We start from the raw sequence: 22,528 nt of genomic DNA, 5'->3' as shown, positions 1-22,528 counted from the left end.
ACAATTATCTAGACTTTAAATTCTAACATAACACCCAACTTTATACATTATACATGCATCGTATACACTAAAAACTCAGGTTTTTTTGAAGGAATAAACCGACTTTTAAACCGCTTGGGAAAATTTGTGCAGTAATCTGCAGGCTATAATTGTTGGGAAACTAAATAGTGCATTAAATAAATCATCCACTTCTTGTAAGACTGATTTGCGCAGCTTTATATATCAGGATTTATCAATTTATCAGAGTTGTGAACAAATAATGTCGTGGGAGAGTCCCCCGCCATACTTCCAGGGATTCGATCTTACAGAATTAGGTAAAAATATTTCGAAATTAAAAAATCGCTAATTTGGCGGTAAAACTTAGAAAGCTGCCAAATAAGCGACAACAGTTCGCTTAAATTCAACCAAAAAATAGCTTTTTATGCAGAAATAGTTTCATTATTACTGAATAAGCGCTTGATTTTGTTGTTTTTTTGATCTTTTGTCGCTTGATGTTTAGCAGCCATCCAACTTTTTTATTGATTTCGAAATTTAGGGTGTATAAAAACATTTTGATAGATTACACCTACAAAAGAGTGCATTTTAATGATGGAGGATTTATCATAATTTCTAGCTCTAAAAACGCTTTTAGTTGTTGTTTGTTTGCAAGCTGTTTTATATTTAAGAGGTTAATGTTTATTTTTCAGGAAAAACACACGGAGTTCTCTGGTTTTATAAATAATAAATAATTATAATAGACAATAAATCATAATTATGACTAAGGGACTGTAAAGGAAATATGAAAGTTGTATAGACTGAAACCTAAGTATTTTAGGCATTGAACGATACATATAAGACATCTATCTGATGTTCCTGTCTCGAGAAATTGATATAAAACTGTGTCAAAATTACACGAAAATCTATATATATGAAATTTTGCATAAAAGTAGTAGGTTTAAACAGATCATATTCAGCAAATACGCAAACAATCTGAAAACGATTATATCCCACAGAAACCTGAGAATCTCAGGTTTGCTCCCATTATAATTTTTTTTATTTGTGATAGATATACTTTATAATATTATTTTTAAGTCCATAATAAGTGACAAGAACTCCCGCCAATGAGAGTGCAGTGTAGTGGTCACGTGATACAGACGGACATCACGTGACCAAACCTGGGATTCTCAGGTTTTTGTTGGATATCGTCGTTTTCAGATTGGTTTCGTATTTGTGGAATATTTCTCAAGACAGAAACATCAGCTAGATGTCTTATATGTATCGTTCAACGCCTGAGATTCTCAGGGTTCATCCTATACCCCCTTTAATATTTCCTTTACAGTTCCTATAAGGAAAAGTATCGGTAATATCTGGTCCTCAGTCAAAAAGCCTTTAAGCGGAAAAATTGACGTAATTTTGTTCCTACTTTTAAAAATTGCAGTACTTTGTGTATTTTCCAAACAAATGGGAACAAAACTTCCTGGTACAACCATCAGTGAGAACCAGAAAACGGTGGAGTTGAATGGGAAAACGAAATAAAAGCAATTTTTAATTGTTTTCGACGTTGTTTCAAAGAAAATATTTTTACTAGAAGCTTACAGATCTCTGTGTAGTGACGTGTACGGCGAAAAATTGCAGTTTTTTTATGTTCTTTGGACTATTTGATATCATAACCATAGATATACAATTTATCTAGGATCATAACTTAGTCTAAAAATCGTCTTCCTCTTTCACATTTTTCTGGTTCTCACTGCATATCTTGAATTGAATAATCGCTGTACTTTCTAAAATAATTTAAATTTTTACAACATTGATTTTAATTTATTCTGAATTCATTGTACAGGGTGACCCCAGAAACATGACAGTAGCAGACGACTTAAATGAAGTATTAGATGTTTGATATAATTTGCTGCATATATTTGTTAACCTATTTTAGATTCTAGAGTTCAAAATCACAAAATAACCATAGTCTTGGTATTTCCAAAATGTAGTTTGCCGTTTTCAATATTACCTGCAGTATGACAATTTTATTTAGATTTCGACTATATATTGGTTTTATTTAACAAATTTGTGATCTGTTCGAAATCCGTAAAAGTTCTCCTGTAATATTGACAGCACAAAAAGGCAGACCACATTTTGGAAATGCCAGGACTAGGAGAGTTTTGTGGTTATTGTTTCAAGAATCATACATGTTAAAGTAGGTTGAGGACTGAATGTCACAAATAATTTAAAATATCAAAGAGTACTTTTATTGTCTTGCAACTGTCACTTTTCGCGGGACATCCTGTAAATTTTTCCAGGAGGAGATGAGGCATATCTAAATATATCCTGGCAGGGAGAAAACCCCGCCTGGCTTTATACACTCAGGTTAAAGGGATTCTATGCAAACTTCGATTCAACCAAATATGTGCAAATTGAAAGGGATTTTGCGTAAAATTTAGTCATTGGGATTATATGAAAATATTGCTTAAAGGGACCATGTACAAATTACCATGTACAAACTACCATGTACACACTACTATGTACAAACTACCATGTACAAACTACCATGTACAAACTACCATGTACACAAACTACTATGTACAAACTTCCATGTACAAACTACTATGTACAAACTTCATGTACAAACTACCATGTACAAACTACCATGTACAAACTACCATGTACAAACTTCCATTTACAAACTACTATGTACAAACTTCCATGTACAAACTACCATGTACAAACTTCCATATACAAACTACCATGTACAAACTACCATGTACAAACTACCGTGTACAAACTACCATGTACAAAGACCATGTAAAAACTACCATGTAAAAACTACCGTGTACAAACTACCATGTACAAAATACCGTGTACAAACTACCATGTACAAACTACCATATACGAACTTCCATGTATAAACTACTATGTACAAACTTCCATGTAAAAACTACCATATACAAACTACCATGTAAAAACTACCGTGTACAAACTACCATGTACAAACTACCATGTACAAACTACAATGTAAAAACTACCATTTACAAACTTCCATGTACAAACTACCATGTACAAACTTCCATGTACAAACTACTATGTACAAACTTCCATGTACAAACTACCATGTACAAACTACCATGTACAAACTACCATGTACAAACTACCATGTTTAAACTACCATGTACAAACTACCATGTACAAACTACCATGTACAAACTACCACGTACAAACTACCATGTACAAACTGCCATGTACAAAATACCATGTGCAAACTTCCATGTACAAACTACCATGTACAAACTACCATGTACAAACTACCATGTACAAACTGCCATGTACAAAATACCATGTACAAACTTCCATGTACAAACTACCATGTACAAACTACCATGTACAAACTACCATGTGCAAACTTCCATGTACAAACTACCATGTACAAACTACCATGTATACAAATTACCATGTGCAAACTACCATGTGCAAACTACCATGTACTTACTACCATGTACAAACTACCATGTACAAACTACCATGTAAAAAATACCATGTGCAAACTTCCATGTACAAACTACCATTTACAAACAACAATGTACAAACTACCAAGTACAAACTTCCATGTACAAACTACCATGTACAATATAAAGGGATCAGAAAATCAGAGTTAGTGACAAAAACTCAATTTCTTTGGTTTGGTATGGTAAATGGATTATCTGAACAATTTGATTAAAATGACTCTAAAAATTGCAATACATGAAAATGTTAGGGTCGATATACAATTTTTGGTGATATGGACTTTCTGAAAACTGAGGATGAACTATTCACACATTTTCTTTAAAGCTCTTCTACATATATTTTTTTTCAAGTACTTCTTATTGATTAGCATCTTTTTTATTGGAAAACAAAAAATATCTGGCTGGTAAATTAACACGATAACATGTTAAGGTAGTTTTGAACTGCTTAACATCTCAGCTACTGCGGCCATGACTTTTATTTTCTTGTTTATTTTTTATCAAAAATCATTTTTTTCAAACCGTTTATTTTTAACAAAAATCATTAATTTCAAACTGATTATTTTGTGTTTATAATTTAAAATATGCACTAAAAAAAAATTTGCATAAATTATACAGCAGATATTTTGATTAATTGAAAAGACGACATTTACTATTAGAAAATTATTTAGTGTTATTAGAGATATTTTTAGTGAAGAGTGTTATCTTTGCCCCTGGGAAAGAATTTCCGAAATTTCTGGATGGAAAAATCTTACTGTACATACCCATCATCCTCTACATATACTAGGTATAGTACATGTACAGTGTACATACCCATCATCCTCTACATATAATAGGTATAGTACATGTACAGTGTACTATACATATAATCCTCTACATATACTAGGTAAACTACATGTACAGTGTAGTGTACATATCCATCATACTCTACATATACTAGGTACAATATATCATCCTTTTCATATACTTTGTATACTACATGTGAAGTGTACTGTACAACTGTACATACCCATCATTCTCCAAGGTTATAGTACATGTAAATATACAGTGTACATACCCATCATACTCTTCTAATACTAGGTTAGTAGGTATACTACATGTTCATACTATAGTATAGCACAAACTACATATTCAAAAAGTGGGGTTATCCGCAAAGGATGATACTTCTTAGACAACTGTACAAATCTTATTCAGTCAGCTATAAGCTTTTTTCTTTCTTTGCCAAATCCTTTGATATATCAGTTAAAGACTGTTTGTATGCCAGTAGCTCAAGTTCAACATTCGGAATGTTATATTTAAGAGAGAAAAAATGTTCATCCTATATGGATAACCATGTACAGTGTTACAGTACTCATCATCCTCTGCATATGGTAGGTACAGTACATGTAGAATATATCTACACAAGGGAACATGCAATTCACCATCTACATCATTAAAGGTATAATATCTATACACTACATATTTTAGGTACACTACATGTACATGGATATTCCATAATGTATAGCATGTACGTAAAGTGAACATATTCATCATCCTCTATATATGTACTTGCATGTACATATATAAACCTACACTACAATTACATGAAGTGAAACCCGAATAAAGTGGACTTAACATAGTCTTCGTCTAGTCTTTTAATTATTAGAGGCGTCGCTAAGAATTTTATTTTGTAATTTGTAACGCTGAAAACCCTAAACATATTCTGAAATTACTGAATCTCTAGAGACCTGTCTATCTTTCTTATTAAAAAATTAACCGAAGACGACTTTTGTTCTGATTTTTTTACCATAGTATATATATAATTTTCACAACTCACAGCCAACAATGTAGATGTATTGATTTCCCTTGGAATGACCGGTTTCAAACTACTCTCACTATATAAACTGTGTTTTCTTTAATTCTTTATTCAGATGATGTTACTTGGTAGAAGAGAGTTTGGATGTTTAACTGAAATAGATTGGAGTATTATAGCAACAATATAACATTGATAAGAACAATTTTTATAATGATTTCATATAATTACTTACACGAATGTCATCTATTAAGAAAGAAATCAAAGTAAGTTTACATCAGCGTCCATGGTTGGTTTAAGCCTTACTGAAGCTATACTCAGGATCCAGGCATACATACGTGCGTGCGCGCAGCAATTGTACATATTATATATAGTAAAATGGGAATAGATCAAATGCCTAATTTCAAAACAGTAGAAATTTTTAATAATAGATAATAATAAAGCTGGAAAAAAATTTTTTTACCTAACATTTTTTTAAAGCCTTGTCTGATGGTTCTGAGCAATATATAAGGACGGACTCCCCCTCATTACAGAGTACAACGCTATGCAACAGGACACAGAGGTTCGGAGAGTTCGGGGTATATAATCTTAACATCAACAACTGTAGGTCAGTGGTTCATATCTATAAATATATAAAGTTGTAATCTCTGTTTGTTTGTTTGTTTGGTTGTCCGATCATAACTCACGAACACCTGGACCAATTTGAGTCAGATTTTTATTGGGAAACTCGGGAGAAACACGGGAATGTTCTTAGTTTGATTTTAAGATTCTAAGTTGTGTGGGTCGACTTTATAAACGAAGAGGAATTGAGTATTTGCCACAAACTCGCATTTTCTAATGTCTATATATTTGCAATCTGTAAACTTAGATTATTTTATGTAACAGAATTCATAATTTGAAATGTCTAAGGTATACGACATTGGGTTGTAAAGATATAAGAAAGAAAAAAATCAGAGTTTGTGGCGAAGACTCAATTTATTTAGTTTCCCGGTAAAAATCGACTGAGTGCGGGTAAACGGTGGAAGTAATTATGAGTAACCTGGACAACGCTGTTTCCTAGCTTATACCACTCTGAAATAGGAAGACCGCATGTTTAGCAATCCTAAGTGTATTTAAAATGTTGTTTTTAGCCAAAAAAATATTTGATTAGTGAAATAAGTCTGTTTACAATGCACAATTGCTGTGTTTTAAGTTCATTGAAATAATTAATATCATATCTTTCATTTCCATATTCTACAGTTTAATTGTTTTTTTTTTATTAGCAATGTTTCGACATTTAGGGTTTAATATAACTTTGAGATTGAAAACTATAGCTAAAGATGAAATTTTGAAAACTGTGTTTGGGTAGGGTTTGGTCTAAGAGAGTTTCAAATAATTTGAATAAATTAAACAATCTTCCTACGACATCGAAAGATAAACAGAATTAAAAAGTTCGAGTTTGAAATTTTTAAAATAGTAATCAGTTCCTTTCCACACACATATACAGAGTGAGCAGGGATTATCGATGCTAAATTTCAAAATTTTTGTTTTGTTCTTATTTTAGACATTACAAAATAAAATGCTTTTTGGAACATTGATGGGAAAATATTTATTCTATTGTTTTCCAAAATATCATAAAATTCATCAAACATTGAATGAGATACAAAAAAAATGTAAGCATATTATTTGCATTTTTGAAGTAATTACAGTTCTAGGGTTATAATTTGATAACATTTACTGCAGATTTCCACTTAAAATTTCTGCGGATTTTTTGTCATACCACAGAAATAAAAAATTAAAAAATTGAGTTGAGTTGGTTGACTCCTATAGAGAAAGTTTAGTTTCAATGCAACGATGGGATCCCAAGCTAGTAATGTAATAAAAATATTCTAATTAAAGTCTTGATGTTCTGCTTGAACCTGTGAATGAGAACCTGGCCCTGCTCGTCTGCTTCCTGTTCTATGTGGGCCTGGCATTCCTCTGTATGGGAGCAAAGTTCATCCCAGGAAAACCGGTTCATAAGGTAAACAAATAGATGTAAACAAACATATCTGATCAAAGAATGTAAAAAAAGTTTGTTTTGTAGTAACTGGTTTATTATGTAAACAAAATTTGTTCTAGAGAGAAACTGGTTTACAATAAAAACATACAAAGTTTATGATGTAAACCAAATAGATTCTTGTACAATAGATGACAACGTAGATTTTGTACACCTCATTACAGCTGTATTCTGACGTCACAAATATCAGCTTGGTGTTTGTGTCCGACAAAATTGTTAATAATCGTGCTAATCAACAGGGTGATTAAGTAACTTTATCGACCGGCTTTTAAATAATTTGAGTAAAAATAACATAAATAGATATTATCCTACAGTAAAATAAATGCAATTTCATGTGTTCTTTATTTTCTGTCTTTGTGAAAAAATATAGTTTTCCTTGTTATATTTGACACTTGTGACGTCATGTATAGTTGGTCCATTTCTATTGTACTTGTTAATCTATTTGATGTAAACAAAGTTTGTTCTAGATAAACTAGTGTATAATGTAAATAAACTCTGTTACTGGGATATTGGTTTATATGTTATATGTACTGTAAACAAAGTTTGTTCTAGAGAAACTGGTTTACAATGTAAATAAAGTTTGTTTTAGAGAAACTGGTTTACAATGTAAATAAAGTTTTTGTTTTAGAGAAACTGGTTTACAATATAAATAAAGTTTTGTTTTAGAGAAACTGGTTTACAATGTAAATAAAGTTTTGTTTTAGAGAAACTGGTTTACAATGCAAATAAAGTTTTGTTTTAGAGAAACTGGTTTACAATTTAAATAAAGTTTTTTCTATAGAAACTGGTTTACAATGTGAACAAAGTTTGTTTCAGCGAAACTGGTTCCTAATTTAAACAAAGTTTAAACTAGAGATATGGGTTTATATTGTAAACAAAGTTTATTCTAGAGAAACTGCTTGAAATGTATGCAAAGTTTTTTTTATAGAAACTTGCTTTTAATGTGTAATGTAAGCAAAGTGTTTTTTCCTATAGATATTAGTGCAACATTTTACAGTAAAGACAAAAAAGAGAAAGTGTTTTTAAATCAATAAATTAGAAATAATTTATTTCATAAATTTTAATGGAGTTTACACTGTTTTAGTATGAATGATTGATTTGCAACAAAGTTATTTTTCCTGAGATATTGTGTACGATGTAGACATAGCTTAAAAGAGAAAGTATTTCAAACAAAATTTAAATAATTAAAAAATTATTACAAAAATTTAAAGGAATTGAGTTTTTGCCACAAACTCAAATCTTCTGACCCCAATATGTTTGCAACCTGATGGTGCAAACCTTTAATATTTCAAACTTAGATTATTTTATCTATAAGTATTAATAGTTTGAAATATCTAAGGTTTACGACATTGGGTTACAAAGATATTGAGATTTGAAAATCAGAGTTTGTGGCAAAAACTCAATTCCTTTGAATAAAAATTTAGTTTGAAAGATTGATGGGCTGGAGGGATGATACAGCTGGTTCAGGGAAACCAAGACTGAGATCCCTGGATACTTTTAGGGGGATTAGGAACTAGAATAAACTAGAAAATATAATTCTAAGAGATTTCAAAATTTAATTTTCTTTAATCTAGTTGATTGTCATATTCCTAAAAATAACACTGCTCAGAAAGGAAATCTGAAAAATACAGTGATTGGAAACAAATGTAAAAATGTATAAACAATGTGACTGATAATCTGCTGGTCCTTTAAAATGTTGCAAATTGTCATTGATCGAAAAAATATTTGCAATTGTTTTTTTATACAAAGATTTAAAAATGTCCTGAATTCTTCTGACTTTTCAGAAATTGTTTTTGTTTTTCAAGTTAAGGAGATGATATAATAGATATCTTTATAAAAACGGATGACGATTTTAATTTTATGAAACTATTATGTACTTTATCATTCTTACTCACTTCATCGTGAATCTCATAATGAACGTGCTATAAAGTAATCATGGTGCTATAAAGTTGTATATTATAGCACGTGTGCTATAAAATTTTATTGGTTCCCGGATTTTCTCAAAATAATTTAGGATATTTCCAAAATATATTTTTTTTTCAATTGAAATGAAAAAAAATTTGAAATCAACTTTATGTTTTGACTTCTGCTTTGTTTCAAAGCTTATTTGATCTAGAAAAAGCCATTGAAATAAGACAGTACACAAATGTTTCATAAAATTACCTATAACACTGTTAATTGACACGACGTGCTCGAAAGTGTTTGAACAGAAAATTTCTTTTTATCGTGAAGGTTCAAGCATTTTTAGACTTGATTTTGTCCCGAGCTTTAGCGAACAACAAAATATAATCTAAAAGGCGAGAAACTTTATAGCCACTGAGAACCAAAAAAACAGTGTTATAAATAGTTATTATTTTCTATAAGAATATGCAGTTTAATTTAGATTTTGTGAAGACACTTTTTTACGAAACTATGGAATAGGGAAAAGACTGTTAAACCAACATGAAACACAGTAATTGTGTAGTGTTCACAGACCCATTTTATTAAAAAAGTTTCTTTGTAAATCTATTTACTTCATAACAACATGAGATTACTTAAATGTCGTTTTTCTTTCTTTAGTTGCTAGGTTCTCCTTTATAGTTTACTATCCCAATTTTTTTCAATTTTAAAATAAAAATTGTATTAAAGTTTATGTTTGCGTAAAGTTTGGCGATTATGATCTTCGTAAACGACGGTGGTGGTATGTACTGGTTCTTCGAGCACGCGACGTGGAACGGTTTGTGCGTGGCTGATCTCGTGTTTCCCTGGTTCCTCTGGATTATGGGGGTCTGTATACCGATGTCTGTCAGGTGATGATGAATGGTTAAAGGGAATAATAAAAAATATCATGTTATTTTTTCTTGGAATAATAGATATTTAGTACCACAGCTTAAGATGAATAGCAGAATTATAGATTTTTCCTATTAATAAATATTTTATATTTAATTTAGTGAATATATAGTTATACGTCTTTTTTGAAGTTGCAGATAATATTACTACTAGTAGATAAGCCCTGATAAACCTTTCTTAAAAATGGCCTCTGTTAAATCCCGAATGTCGTCGTTTTTCGAATCGAATTTTATAAATGTCTTAGTCCTGTTCTTCAGGGGCAAACTTTTCATTTAAGACATCTCCTAGTTCGTATGCTTTTTATGAACCTATGCCATGCATAATGCCATTGGTCGAGACTTGCACTAATTGAATTTACTTGCGATAACAAATTGCAAAAATAAAAAAAAAAAACATTAAAAAATATCTTACAGAAAGACTAAAAAACAATGTTGTTTGTTTTTAAAACAAAATGAAAACAAACAATGAAACATGAGAAATCAACTTTGTAAATTGTTTAGGTCGAACTTGAGACGAAAAGTTCCTTTATCCACTGTGGTTTGGCAGATATCTGTCAGGTAAAACTAGGAGAAACCAGCCTTTTTTGTAAAATGTCGTCTTCAATTTTATTTTATTAAAAATTTAAGATTTTTATTCTAGCCTTCTTTAAGTAAGATGGAATTGAATCTTTTAATATTCATTTCAATAAAACAGGTAAAGAAGCCAGGAACGTAATTGGTCATGGCGGATTAAATATTAATTTGATTGAATTAGGAAAAAGACTTTTAGGAAAAACGACATTTACAATTATCTCTATTTAGCTTAATTGTACCTTTGTAAGGTCTGTGAAGCTGTTTTTGCTTGGGTTTATTCTCAACACCCTGGGAGGATGGATTGATCTAGAAAGGTAAATATAAAGCATCAAGCAGTGACAGCTTAAGGAAGGGGGGGGGGGGAAGGGGGATGCTCCAAATCCCTGGCAGTGCAGTTGTGGGCTTTTGATCTGTTTTAAATAAGTAATTCAATAACTATAGATAAATTTGCAACATTGAAATGATTCTATTTTTTAAAACATCTTTTTTAGAAAAATATAACGAATTATCTTGCATAACATCTAACTGTCTGTTATGTAAATAAGCGCTAATACTTCATGTGAAGTGAAATGACATATTTATTTGTCTTTTCATAATTTTTGCAGAGCTGTGTTGGTAAATATATATTCTCCCCTTTAAAACAAAACATGATAATTCAAATTACTTCACAAAAATCATTAGTACACCATTATTTTCCTCTTTTCCCCTCTCCCCTCATACCCTTCATCTCCTCCTATCCTCATTTTCTCTAGGCCGATTAACTTCCTTATATTTTATATAATGCATGTCTAAATTTTTTTTAAAATGATGTATGTATCATTAGTATAAAAAAATAATTTTAAAAATAGACTAAAAAATTTCTTTTATTCAGGCTTCGTGTTCCTGGCGTTTTACAGAGGTTTGGAATTGCTTACTTTGTTGTTGCTGTTGTAGCAAACATAGTAGCCATCCTCACAAACTTCGAGAGCAAACCCAGCAGCTCTGAGAGCAAACCAGGCACCTCTGAGAGCAATAATAATGAGAGCAAGTCAGGACGATCTTCCAAGCCTGGATTGTTCACGGATCTCAAAGATCTAGCTCCTCAATGGTTCATTATGTCCGCCATCTTGTTTGCGCATCAGCTGATAATATGGCTGGTGGCAGCACCTGGATGTCCTCAGGTAAACTTTCGCGAATTTATGCTTTAATGCTTACAGGTGAGCTGTCAAATTTTGGACCAATTTTATTTTCGTGTTATCTGAATTTCTGTTTACTTATTCAAATACATTCTTTATACTGTGACTGTTTTTTTATATGTAAAATTTGCTAGTGTAGGAAGGGTATTCAAAATAAATTAAAACTTAAATAATATATATAAATGATTCTGTGCCATGCACTGAAATTTATCTAGGGATACCGTGGACCAGGTGGACTTCATGACTGGAGTCCGGAGCGGAATAATTCCGGATGTATCGGAGGAATTACAGGATATATTGATAAGGTAATAATACCGGATGTATCGGAGGAATTACAGGATATATTGATAAGGTAATAATTCAGGATGTATCGGAGGAATTACAGAATAAATTGATAAGGTAATAATACCGGATGTTTCAAGGAATTACAAGATATATTGATAAAGTAATAATACGGGATGTATTGGAGGAATTACAGGATATATTGATAAGGTGATAATACCGGATGTATCGTGGAATTACAGGATGTATTGATAAGGTAACAATACAGGATGTATTAGAGGAATTACAGGATATATTGATAAGGTAATAGTACAGGATGTATCGGAGGAATTACAGAATATATTGATAAGGTAATAATACCAGATGTATCGGAGGAATAACAGAATATATTGATAAGGTAATAATACCGGATGTATCGCAGGAATTACAGAATATATTGATAAGGTAATAATACCGGATGTATCGGAGGTATTACAGGATATATTGATAAGGTAATAATACCGGATGTATCAGAGGAATTACAGAATATATTGATAAAGTAATAATACGGGATGTATTGGAGGAATTACAGGATATATTGATAAGGTGATAATACCGGATGTATCAAGGAATTACAAGATATATTGATAAAGTAATAATACGGGATGTATCGCAGGAATTACAGAATATATTGATAAGATAATAAACCGAACGTATCGGAGGAATTACAGGATATACTGATAAGGGAATTAAGATTAATTCAAAACAGTTAATGAGGCAATAAACTTATTTTTGCTCAGTAAACTTTTGTTTGAAACAAAAAAAAAATATTTTCTTTTAAAAAATATGAGTTACCTCCTTTAAAGCAATATATTTTACCTTCCAAAAAAAAAAAAATCTAAAAATGTGAATTATTTGTATAATTTAGAAGCAAGAATTTGATTCTAACCCCAACAATAAGATGATACATAAATACTCAATTTTTTTTGTTTAGGCATTTTTCAGCACAGCTCATATCTACGGGAATCCTACAGCACGAAGTGTTTATAAAGCATCAGAGTTTGATCCTGAGGGTATACTTGGAACATTAACCACTATTTATTATTTACTGTCCAGGTATGGCTAGGCTACCAGGCTGGGTATATACTGCAAGTGTACCCAGATTGTAAGAATAGGGTTTCTCGACTTATCATATGGTCGATATCTACAGGTACGATACATGCTGTACAGTGTACAATGTACAGGTGACCCATTGCTGTAAAGTGTACAGTACGTACATGTGATACATGCTGTACAGTGTAGGTCCAGTGTACAGGCGATACATACTGTACAAGTGTACAATTAGTGGCAAAACTACGGGAGATGTTCTTAATTTGAAATAATGTAAATCTTTGTGCAATCGTACAAAATCCCTTCCTCCTCCATTGGGTTGTAATGTATAATGTCATGTCCGATAATAACTCAGGAACCCCGAGGCCAATTTGCCTTAAGTTTTGATGAGGGGACTCCAGAGCACCAAGGGAATGTTCTTATAGTTTCGTTTTGTAATTCTAAGTTTACTTTTACAGGAAAACTCCTGGCAAAGCTGAGTTTAGTTTTCAAGCTAGTTGAATCATTGAACCATTGAATCATTGGATCATTGAACCATTGAATCATTGAATCATTGAACCATTGAATCAATGAATCATTGAATCATTCAACCATTGAACTATTGAACCATTGAACCATTGAATCATTGAATTATTGAACCATTGAACCATTGAATCATTGAACTATTGAATCATTGAATCATTGAACCATTGAATCAATGAATCATTGAATCATTCAACCATGTGAACCATGGAATCATTGAATCATTGAATCATTGAATCATTGAATCATTGAACCATTGAACCATTGAATCATTGAACTATTGAATCATTTAATCATTGAACCACTGAATCAATGAATCACCCAATCATTGAATATTTTATATTGTATTTTTAGAAACTAAATCAGACAATTTTTTATTTTCTCTGTTAAAACCAATTAAAATTATATATCATGTCAAATCTTTGTGTTAATGGATAAACCCGGAGATAAGAGAATAGATGTCTATTATAGACTAGTATATACGATATTTTCCACATCAGGTTCCATTGTGTACAACTGGAGTACACGACCAATAAACAGACGTCTGGATACGACCCTTCAAAAATAGACTAAATTAACAAACTTTATGTTTTATGTTAAACGTTAGAGTATTTCTTTAAAAATTTTAAAATTAAAACCTGAATGGGTATAATATGCAACAAGTGACCGTTAGATGGCAGTCAAAAACCTTTTATGGAACTGTATTATGCCTGCTTAGCCTATCCAGGTAGAGCTTATGAGCAGTCTGTGTTAGTCCGTGGATTAAGATTTCCCCCATCTTCCCTCCCACCCCCTCTTTCCTCTCCCCTCGATCTACCCCTTTCCACTTTTGGTTCTAAGTAGTACTTTTGGGATTCTAAAATATGTTGTACACGAATTTAAATAGTTTATCAAGTACGATTACAGAGGAAAAATGGATGACAATAGAAAATACATTAAACAAAAAAAACTTGTGAATAAATTGCAAACTTGGTGTGGAATTTTATTAGGAGCGTATACAGGAATTTTTCCAAGTGAATGGGGGGGGGGCAGTTTTCTTTTCAAAGGGGCTACTGGATATGCACCCTTATGTTGGGGCTTGAAACCCCTTAAAAATCATGGATTTCAATGATACAGGGTGGGCTGAGCCTCAATGCCCCCACCCCGTGTACACCTCTGAAACAGACCCCATTATTCGTATTCCCTAGTTACAAAAAACTTCTGTAAACAAGAGAAAAGTAAGCAAAGAAGAGAAATATTCATGAATTATTCATCAATGTTTTCTTTCTATACAATTAGTATAAGTAAAATATTTTTTTACCAGGGGAGATTCCGCCAAAAATAATATTCCTTATTTTAGTTTTTATTCTTTTTCTTTCTTTTTAGATTATTTAAAAAATCTTAGTTATGCAGTAAGTGTATCGTTTTAGATAGTTTTATAAAAAAAGTTAAACATTTTTTTTAAAATTTCATACAGTTCACTTTAATGTGGAACACTTTAATTAAGTACAAAATTGTTAGGAACCAGTTACTATATGTAATAAATATCGTGTAACACTATATCTGTAAACCTGAACTACGTTGTAAATTATTCATCTACATCTACGTAAAACGCATATCATGATTAATTTAAACTACGCTGTAAATAACTACGTGACATGATTAGCTTAATCATGTGACATATTAATTACATAAAAACTTGTAATTAGGCCTCTTAACTTTAAATTGTAAGATAGATTGATTACGGTTATAGAGTATAACAAAAAACAAGTTGATTATATCGTGCCCATTGGTTTGGCATTGATAGTTTACTAGCTTGTGTCCGTGTTGACATTCATAGCTGACGAGATCGTCCCCATTGGTTTGGCATTGATGGTTTACTAGCTTGTGTCCGTGTTGACATTCATAGCTGACGAGATCGTCCCCACTGGTCTGGCATTGATAGTTTACTAGCTTGTGTCTGTGTTGACATTCATAGCTGACGAGATCGTGCCAATTGGTCTGGCATTGATAGTTTACTAGCTTGTGTCCGTGTTGACATTCATAGCTGACGAGATCGTCCCCATTGGTTTGGCATTGATAGTTTACTAGCTTGTGTCTTTGTTGACATTCATAGCTGACGAGATCGTGCCAATTGGTTTGGCATTGATAGTTTACTAGCTTGTGTCTGTATATTAGCTTGGTGTGTGACATATAATAATTTAGGTATAATCAGTGCTATACTATGTGGTGGTGAACAGAATGGTGGCTGGGTTCCAATAAACAAAAATCTTTGGTCTATCTCCTACGTCATGGTGACCTCTTGCTTCGCCTTTGCACTTCTAGCCTTTCTCTACATCGTCATTGATAAGAAGGATTGGTGGAAAGGTCAACCTTTCTTTTATCCAGGTGAATATTGGAGGAAGGTTCAACCTTTCTTTTATCCAGAATATTGGAGGAAGGGTCAACCTTTCCTTTATCCAGAATATTGGAGGAAGGTTCAACCTTTCCTTTATACAGAATATTGGAGGAAGGTTCAACCTTTCTTTTATCCAGAATATTGGAGGAAGGGTCAACCTTTCCTTTATACCAGAATATTGGAGGAAGGTTCAACCTTTCCTTTATGCAGAATATTGGAGGAAGGTTCAACCTTTTTATTATACAGGTGAATATTGGAGGAAGGTTCAACCTTTCTTTTATCCAGAATATTGGAGGAAGGTACAACCTTTCCTTTATCCAGAATATTGGAGGAAGGTTCAACCTTTCCTTTATACAGAATATTGGAGGAAGGATCAACCTTTCTTTTATCCAGAATATCGGAGGAAGGATCAACCTTTCCTTTATACAGAATATTGGAGGATGGGAAGGATCAACCTTTCTTTTATCCAGAATATTGGAGGAAGGTACAACCTTTCCTTTATCCAGAATATTGGAGGAAGGTTCAACCTTTCCTTTATGCAGAATATTGGAGGAAGGTTCAACCTTTTTATTATACAGGTGAATATTGGAGGAAGGTTCAACCTTTCTTTTATCCAGGTGAATATTGGAGGAAGGGTCAACCTTTCTTTAATCCAGGTTTGGTTCGTCGATGGCGGGGGGAGGAGGATTACTTTCTTATAATATTTTTTTATTTTCATATTTACCTAAAATTAGTTGTTTTCTTATTTACAATTTTTATTTTCTTTCAAAAGAATTTACTATTTTATCTATGCATTATTCCATTTCAATGCTTGGAAATGTTTAAATATTCATATCGTAAAATTGTTTTCCATGTTTTAGATGTGTCTAGCGAGGGGAGGAAGGCCAGCCACAATAATTTCTCGTCCGAGCCACATTATCCTCATTTTCTCGTCCGAGCCACCTCGGAATCCTCGTCCTTCGATTATTTTGCGTTAAAAAGTTTCCAATTCTTGAAGATAAAACTATTTTTTTTAATCTGGCCACGTTAGGGCATAGAATATGGACGGACTATAGTATTGCAATGATTATATCATGTTGGAATCTTCAAACTTTATATAGGTAAAACTTAAATCTCTTCTGCCTCCGTAATGGCTAAACTTTTTATATGAAATAAATAGCAAAATATTCGGCATACCTCTGCCTATAATTTTTCCCATGGAACCACCCGGAAAATGGTTTTCACTATAGTTAACAAAAAAGATTGAAGTTCTATAAACTTGGAATTATTTGCGGCATTCTACACCAGGTATATCTGAAAATGCGCGTAAAAAAGGTGAATATTTTTAAAGACATTAAACTTAAAATCTTTAATTCCGTTGAAACTTTTATTTTAGATTTACAGAAATTTTATATTTCATTTATGCCCTAACCTGGCTTGATTATTTAAAAATAGTTTTATCTGGAAGGATTAGACACTTAAAAAAATAATATTGAAAGGACGAGGATTTCGAGGTGGCTCAGACGAGAAATTGTTGTGGTTGGCCTTCCTCTCCTCGTCTAGCTATTCATGCATAAATAAAAATTTAATTTTATGGGATTTTTTCTTAATCTTGATTTGATTGTATAAATTTAAACCAATTTTTCTTCTTTTTTGTTGTACAGATTTAGACAGATGTACTACTGTACTGCGGGCACAGTGTACAATCTATAATATATATATATATATATATATATATATATAGTGTACAGGAGGAGTGAACAGTATACTACTGCGGGCACAGTGTGGCGTACAATCTATATACATGAACACTGTAGAGGAATCAACAGTATACTCCTGTACTGCGGGCACAGTGTGGCGTACAATATAAATATGTACACTGTACAGGAATGAACAGTATACTGCTTTACTGCGGGCACAGTGTGGCGTACAATATAAATATGTACACTGTACAGGAATGAACAGTATACTGCTGTATTGCGGGCACAGTGTGGCGTACAATATAAACATGTACACTGTACAGGAATGAACAGTATACTGCTGTACTGCGGGCACAGTGTGGCGTACAATCTATTTCCTTTTCATTTTATCAGTGGAGAAATGAGAACTCATGCAGCGAGGTAAAACATATTTTTTTCTTTTGGGAAATAAAACAAATGTGAAAATAACACGATTCTTCCAAACAAATCAAAATTAAGATTTAATTATTAAAATTGTTTAGCTTGTTCCACTCTATAAGTGTAATTAACAATTCCATACTACCCCCCCCCCCTTTCCTAGAAAATAGTTGCGCCTCTAAGAGAAATATCAACAAAGTATATTCGAACAAGTTTATGCGTAAATTATTTTTTTTTCTAGATTCATATTTTTCACGATTTTTTATTCTTATAATGGTATAATAAACATATATTTATTAGTATTGATTACAAAATAAATAATTGTAATATTATACTAATTGTAATAATATACCTAATGGACCACATTAATATTCATTTAATTTTTTTCATTTTCTTTGTTTCGTGGAAAATAATATGGTTTAAGGGTATGTTTTGGAACATGGACATTGGACAAGTCATGTCATAAATATGCCATTTTATAGATAGGCCATTTTATAGACAGGACATTTCATAGACAGACTATTTTATAAACAGGAGATTTTATAGACAGGAGATTTTATAAACAGACCATTTTATAGACAGACCATTTTATAGACAGGACATTTCATAGACAGGACATTTCATAGACAGACTATTTTATATACATGAGATTTTTTAGACAGGCCATTTTATAGACTGCCCATTTCATAGACTGCCCATTTCATAGACAGGCCATTTTATAGACAGGCCATTTTAAAGATAGGCCATTTTATAGACAGTCCATTTTAAGGACAGGCCATTTTAAAGATAGGCCATTTTATAGACAGGCCATTTTATAGACAGGACATTTCATTGACAGTCCTTTTTATAGACTGGCCATTTTATAGACAGACCATTCTATAGACAGACCATTTAAAGACAGACCATTTAAAGACAGGACATTTCATTGACAGTCCATTTTATAGACAGGACATTTCATTGACAGTCCATTTTATAGACAGTCCATTTTATAAACAGGCCATTTAAAAGATAAGAAATTAAATATATTAGTACAATTGACTTATCTTAAGATATGTCCTATTAGTGAAATCTATGAAATGTCTAAAAAATGTAATATCTGTCCTATTTATGAATTACAATACATACACATACTGGCAAATAATATCAACGCGCCGCTTTTAATGGTTTAACTATATTTGGTTTGCTGTATACAAGAACCAAATATATTTGGTTTGGTGTACAAGAACCAAATATATTTGGTTTGGTGTACAAGAACCAAATATATTTGGTTTGGTGTACAAGAACCAAATCCCCTTCTTCTTTTTATCACACAATCCCTTTAGTGGTAATATCATATTTATTATTTTTACAGATATCCCAATTATAATTAAAAGGACTTTATACGTAATTCAAAAGATGATAATGTCTGATTCACACCGGTACCTTTAATAACGTTGTCTGATCAAGTATGAATGAGATATCAATGTTTATGATTTTGCAGTTTCCCTACAAAAGTGACGTGCGCGTTTATACTGAAGGAAAACATACAGGAATCATCAGAAATAAACACTTTTCAACCTAGAAAAAAGACTATCTTCTACAGTTCTATAATATTGAGCAGGGTACTGTTGTAAAGCCTTTGTCAATATAGGCCTTGCTATCCTAGCATAATTGTCACTTGAAATTACGCTTACAGTCCCTTTAATAGTATTATCATTATTTTTAATAATGATATCATTATATTTAACAATGTTATCATTATTTTAAACATTATTATTATTTTTTTTTTGATAATGTTGTCATTGTTTTTAATATTGTTATCATTATTTTTGATAATGTTGTCATTGTTTTCAATATTGTTATCATTGTTTCAAATATTGTTATAATTTTTTTTTAATAATATTATCACTTTCTTTTATATAGTTATCATAATTTTTAATAATATTATTATTATTTTTAAATAATGTTATCATTATTTTTGATAATATTATCATTGTTTAAAACAAAATTATCATTATTTTTTATTTTTTATATTCAGGTTACCAGAGGCCCTGTGGGGAACAACTCTATGGATTTTTATATCCTTTGTTCTCTACAAAAAGAAGGTTTTTGTTACAGTTTAAAATATAAAACTTAGAAATCAAAAATTGATAATAGTATTCTGTGTTTTTTTTAAATAATGTTATAATATTTGACGTTTCTCTAACAATTGTTTTCATACTTTCTTAAGGCGCTGCCTTTTTTCATTTTTAGAAGGTTTACTACAGATAATAATATCTTTTAAATATATTTTTATGAACTTTAAAGATATTATGTTATTTTATACTTTTGTATTGAATATAGTAATAAACCTCATATTTTGTAAACCTGAACATGCCTATATATATCACGTTATAACATTATTTGCACCTAAACGACATTCATTCATTTCTGAACAAACCTATCGGTCCATATTATTAATTTGTACTATAAAACCCAAAATATAGATTAGTTGGACATGAAACTTTGCTTTATTATGTTTAGACGCGTATTATTTCTCGTGTAGAGAGCATTGGGTTCTAGAGTGAGTTGTATCTGAACGATACAGACTAAGAATACAGAGAGTGTTGTATCTGGATTGATACAGACTAAAGTATTACAGTAGAACATTGATTTCTAGAGCGAGTTGTATCTGAACGATACAGACTGAAGAATACAGAGAGTGTTGTATCTTGATTGATACAAACTATAGTATTATTGGAGAATATAGAGTATCTGGATTGATACAGACTTAAAGAACTATTGGAGTAAGGCATTTGGTACACTTTGATGGAACTCTTATTTTGCAGTTAAATAAATAAATTAATGAATTCTCAAGTTTGATTCAGAGACAGAATTGCATTATTCAAATTCCAGTACATTCATTTAATTCAAATGCATCTGAGAATTGTCATTCAAATAGAATTAATTTTCCATAGTAAATAACTTTTGAACTGAAGAGAAAAGTTGAACTCAATCTATTTTATACGCAGAGAGCAACTTTATAGCCACAGACACATTACATTTACATTTTAGAATTGTAAAGGAAATGTTTTTAGCCAAGTATTTATGAAGTATCAACTGAAAGTTACCGGCGTTGCCCTTGGACAATTAAAACTTCTAACTTTTGTGAAAAAAATATTTTTTGAAGAAAAAAGTGTCGATTTTTTTGCCTATGTTACTACCCGCGGGTACCCATCGGTTCCCTCAACAAATTTTAGCCCATTCGGTCCAGCCGTTTGGCCAGCTATATCTAAAATACAAACAAATATATATGGGCGAAGAGAATTATTATAGTGAAGACTAGCTGAAGTGTCCGTCGTTGACCGGTGAAAAAAAATTTAATTTTGAAGAAATAAAATAGATTTTTGATTTTTTTTTTGATTTTTTAAGAAAAAAAATGTCGAAATATTTTTAGCTTATGTTACTCCCCGGGCACCCATTGGTTCCCTCAACAAATTTCAGACCATTCAGTCCAGCCAATTGGCCAGCTATATCTAACATGTAAATATATATGAGCGAAGTGCTTTATTATAAAGAAGATTTAAAAAACAATCAGCGATTTTTGCGTGAGAGCTTGCAACTTTTGGATCAGTTTGCGTGAGAGCTTGCAACTTTTGGATCAGTTTGCGTGAGAGCTTGCAACTTTTGGATCAGTTTGCGTGAGAGCTTGCAACTTTTGGATCAGTTTGCGTGAGAGCTTGCAACTTTTGGATCAGTTTGCGTGAGCGCTTGCAACTTTTGGATCAGTTTGCGTGAGCTTGCAACTTTTGGATCAGTTTGCGTGAGAGCTTCCAACTTTTGGATCACGTGACCTCGGTCCCCTGTGGAGTGGAGATGTTTATCTTCCCCTAATTAAACAAAATATTAATTGTAATAATTATACGATTCAAAGTCTTGAACAAGATATTCAAAAAATAAACAATTATGCATTTTCCCGTTTTTTGGTTAAATCTTAATAAATAATCAACAAATTATCCATACTAAGCTTTTAGAGAGCTTTACGCGCCCATCCTCTATTACAACTTCTAATTGTTGCTTTATCTGTGAGCATCTTCTCTTGTTTTATAATAACAAAGAAAGTTCGCAGATTTGATAATATTTTTTCACGCATTTTTTAATTTTACAAAAATTAAAAACTTTTGGATACAGATTTTTGTAATTTTGTGCATTCATAAACCTTCCCTGAGATCAATTGATCCCACGAAATTTGTTGGCCCCATCGGTTCAGCCGTTTTGACGTTAATTAGATACAAACAAACAAAAAGACGGACAAGCAAAGTATTAGC

The 22,528-nt window shown here is 31.8% G+C and overlaps 1 protein-coding gene and 1 long non-coding RNA gene across 2 annotated transcripts; one reads left to right on the top strand and one right to left on the bottom strand.

Moving 5' to 3' along the window:
* Window positions 1–221: 221 nt before the first annotated feature.
* LOC111697040 (heparan-alpha-glucosaminide N-acetyltransferase-like) lies at window positions 222–20,724 on the top strand. The gene is given in 16 exon segments (XM_023466907.1): window positions 222–314; window positions 2,277–2,343; window positions 4,163–4,257; window positions 5,743–5,869; window positions 7,141–7,264; window positions 8,725–8,810; window positions 9,946–10,089; window positions 10,630–10,686; window positions 10,950–11,015; window positions 11,573–11,861; window positions 12,092–12,181; window positions 13,132–13,245; window positions 13,248–13,347; window positions 15,954–16,136; window positions 18,149–18,245; window positions 20,260–20,724. Coding segments are annotated over 16 exon segments (1,779 nt in total). The 5' UTR covers window positions 222–259; the 3' UTR covers window positions 20,345–20,724.
* LOC111697041 (uncharacterized) lies at window positions 5,298–5,683 on the bottom strand. The gene is made up of 2 exons (XR_002764205.1): window positions 5,498–5,683; window positions 5,298–5,417 (listed from the first exon to the last, which is right to left on the bottom strand). It is a non-coding gene; the product is annotated as an uncharacterized LOC111697041 (long non-coding RNA).
* Window positions 20,725–22,528: the final 1,804 nt, after the last annotated feature.

This window comes from Eurytemora carolleeae, unplaced genomic scaffold (genome assembly GCF_000591075.1).
Source record: "Eurytemora carolleeae unplaced genomic scaffold, Eaff_2.0 scaffold270, whole genome shotgun sequence".
NCBI lineage: Eukaryota > Metazoa > Arthropoda > Copepoda > Calanoida > Temoridae > Eurytemora > Eurytemora carolleeae.
The sequence above is the reverse complement of the archived record's forward strand: the minus strand, read 5'-3'. Positions and strand labels throughout refer to the sequence as shown.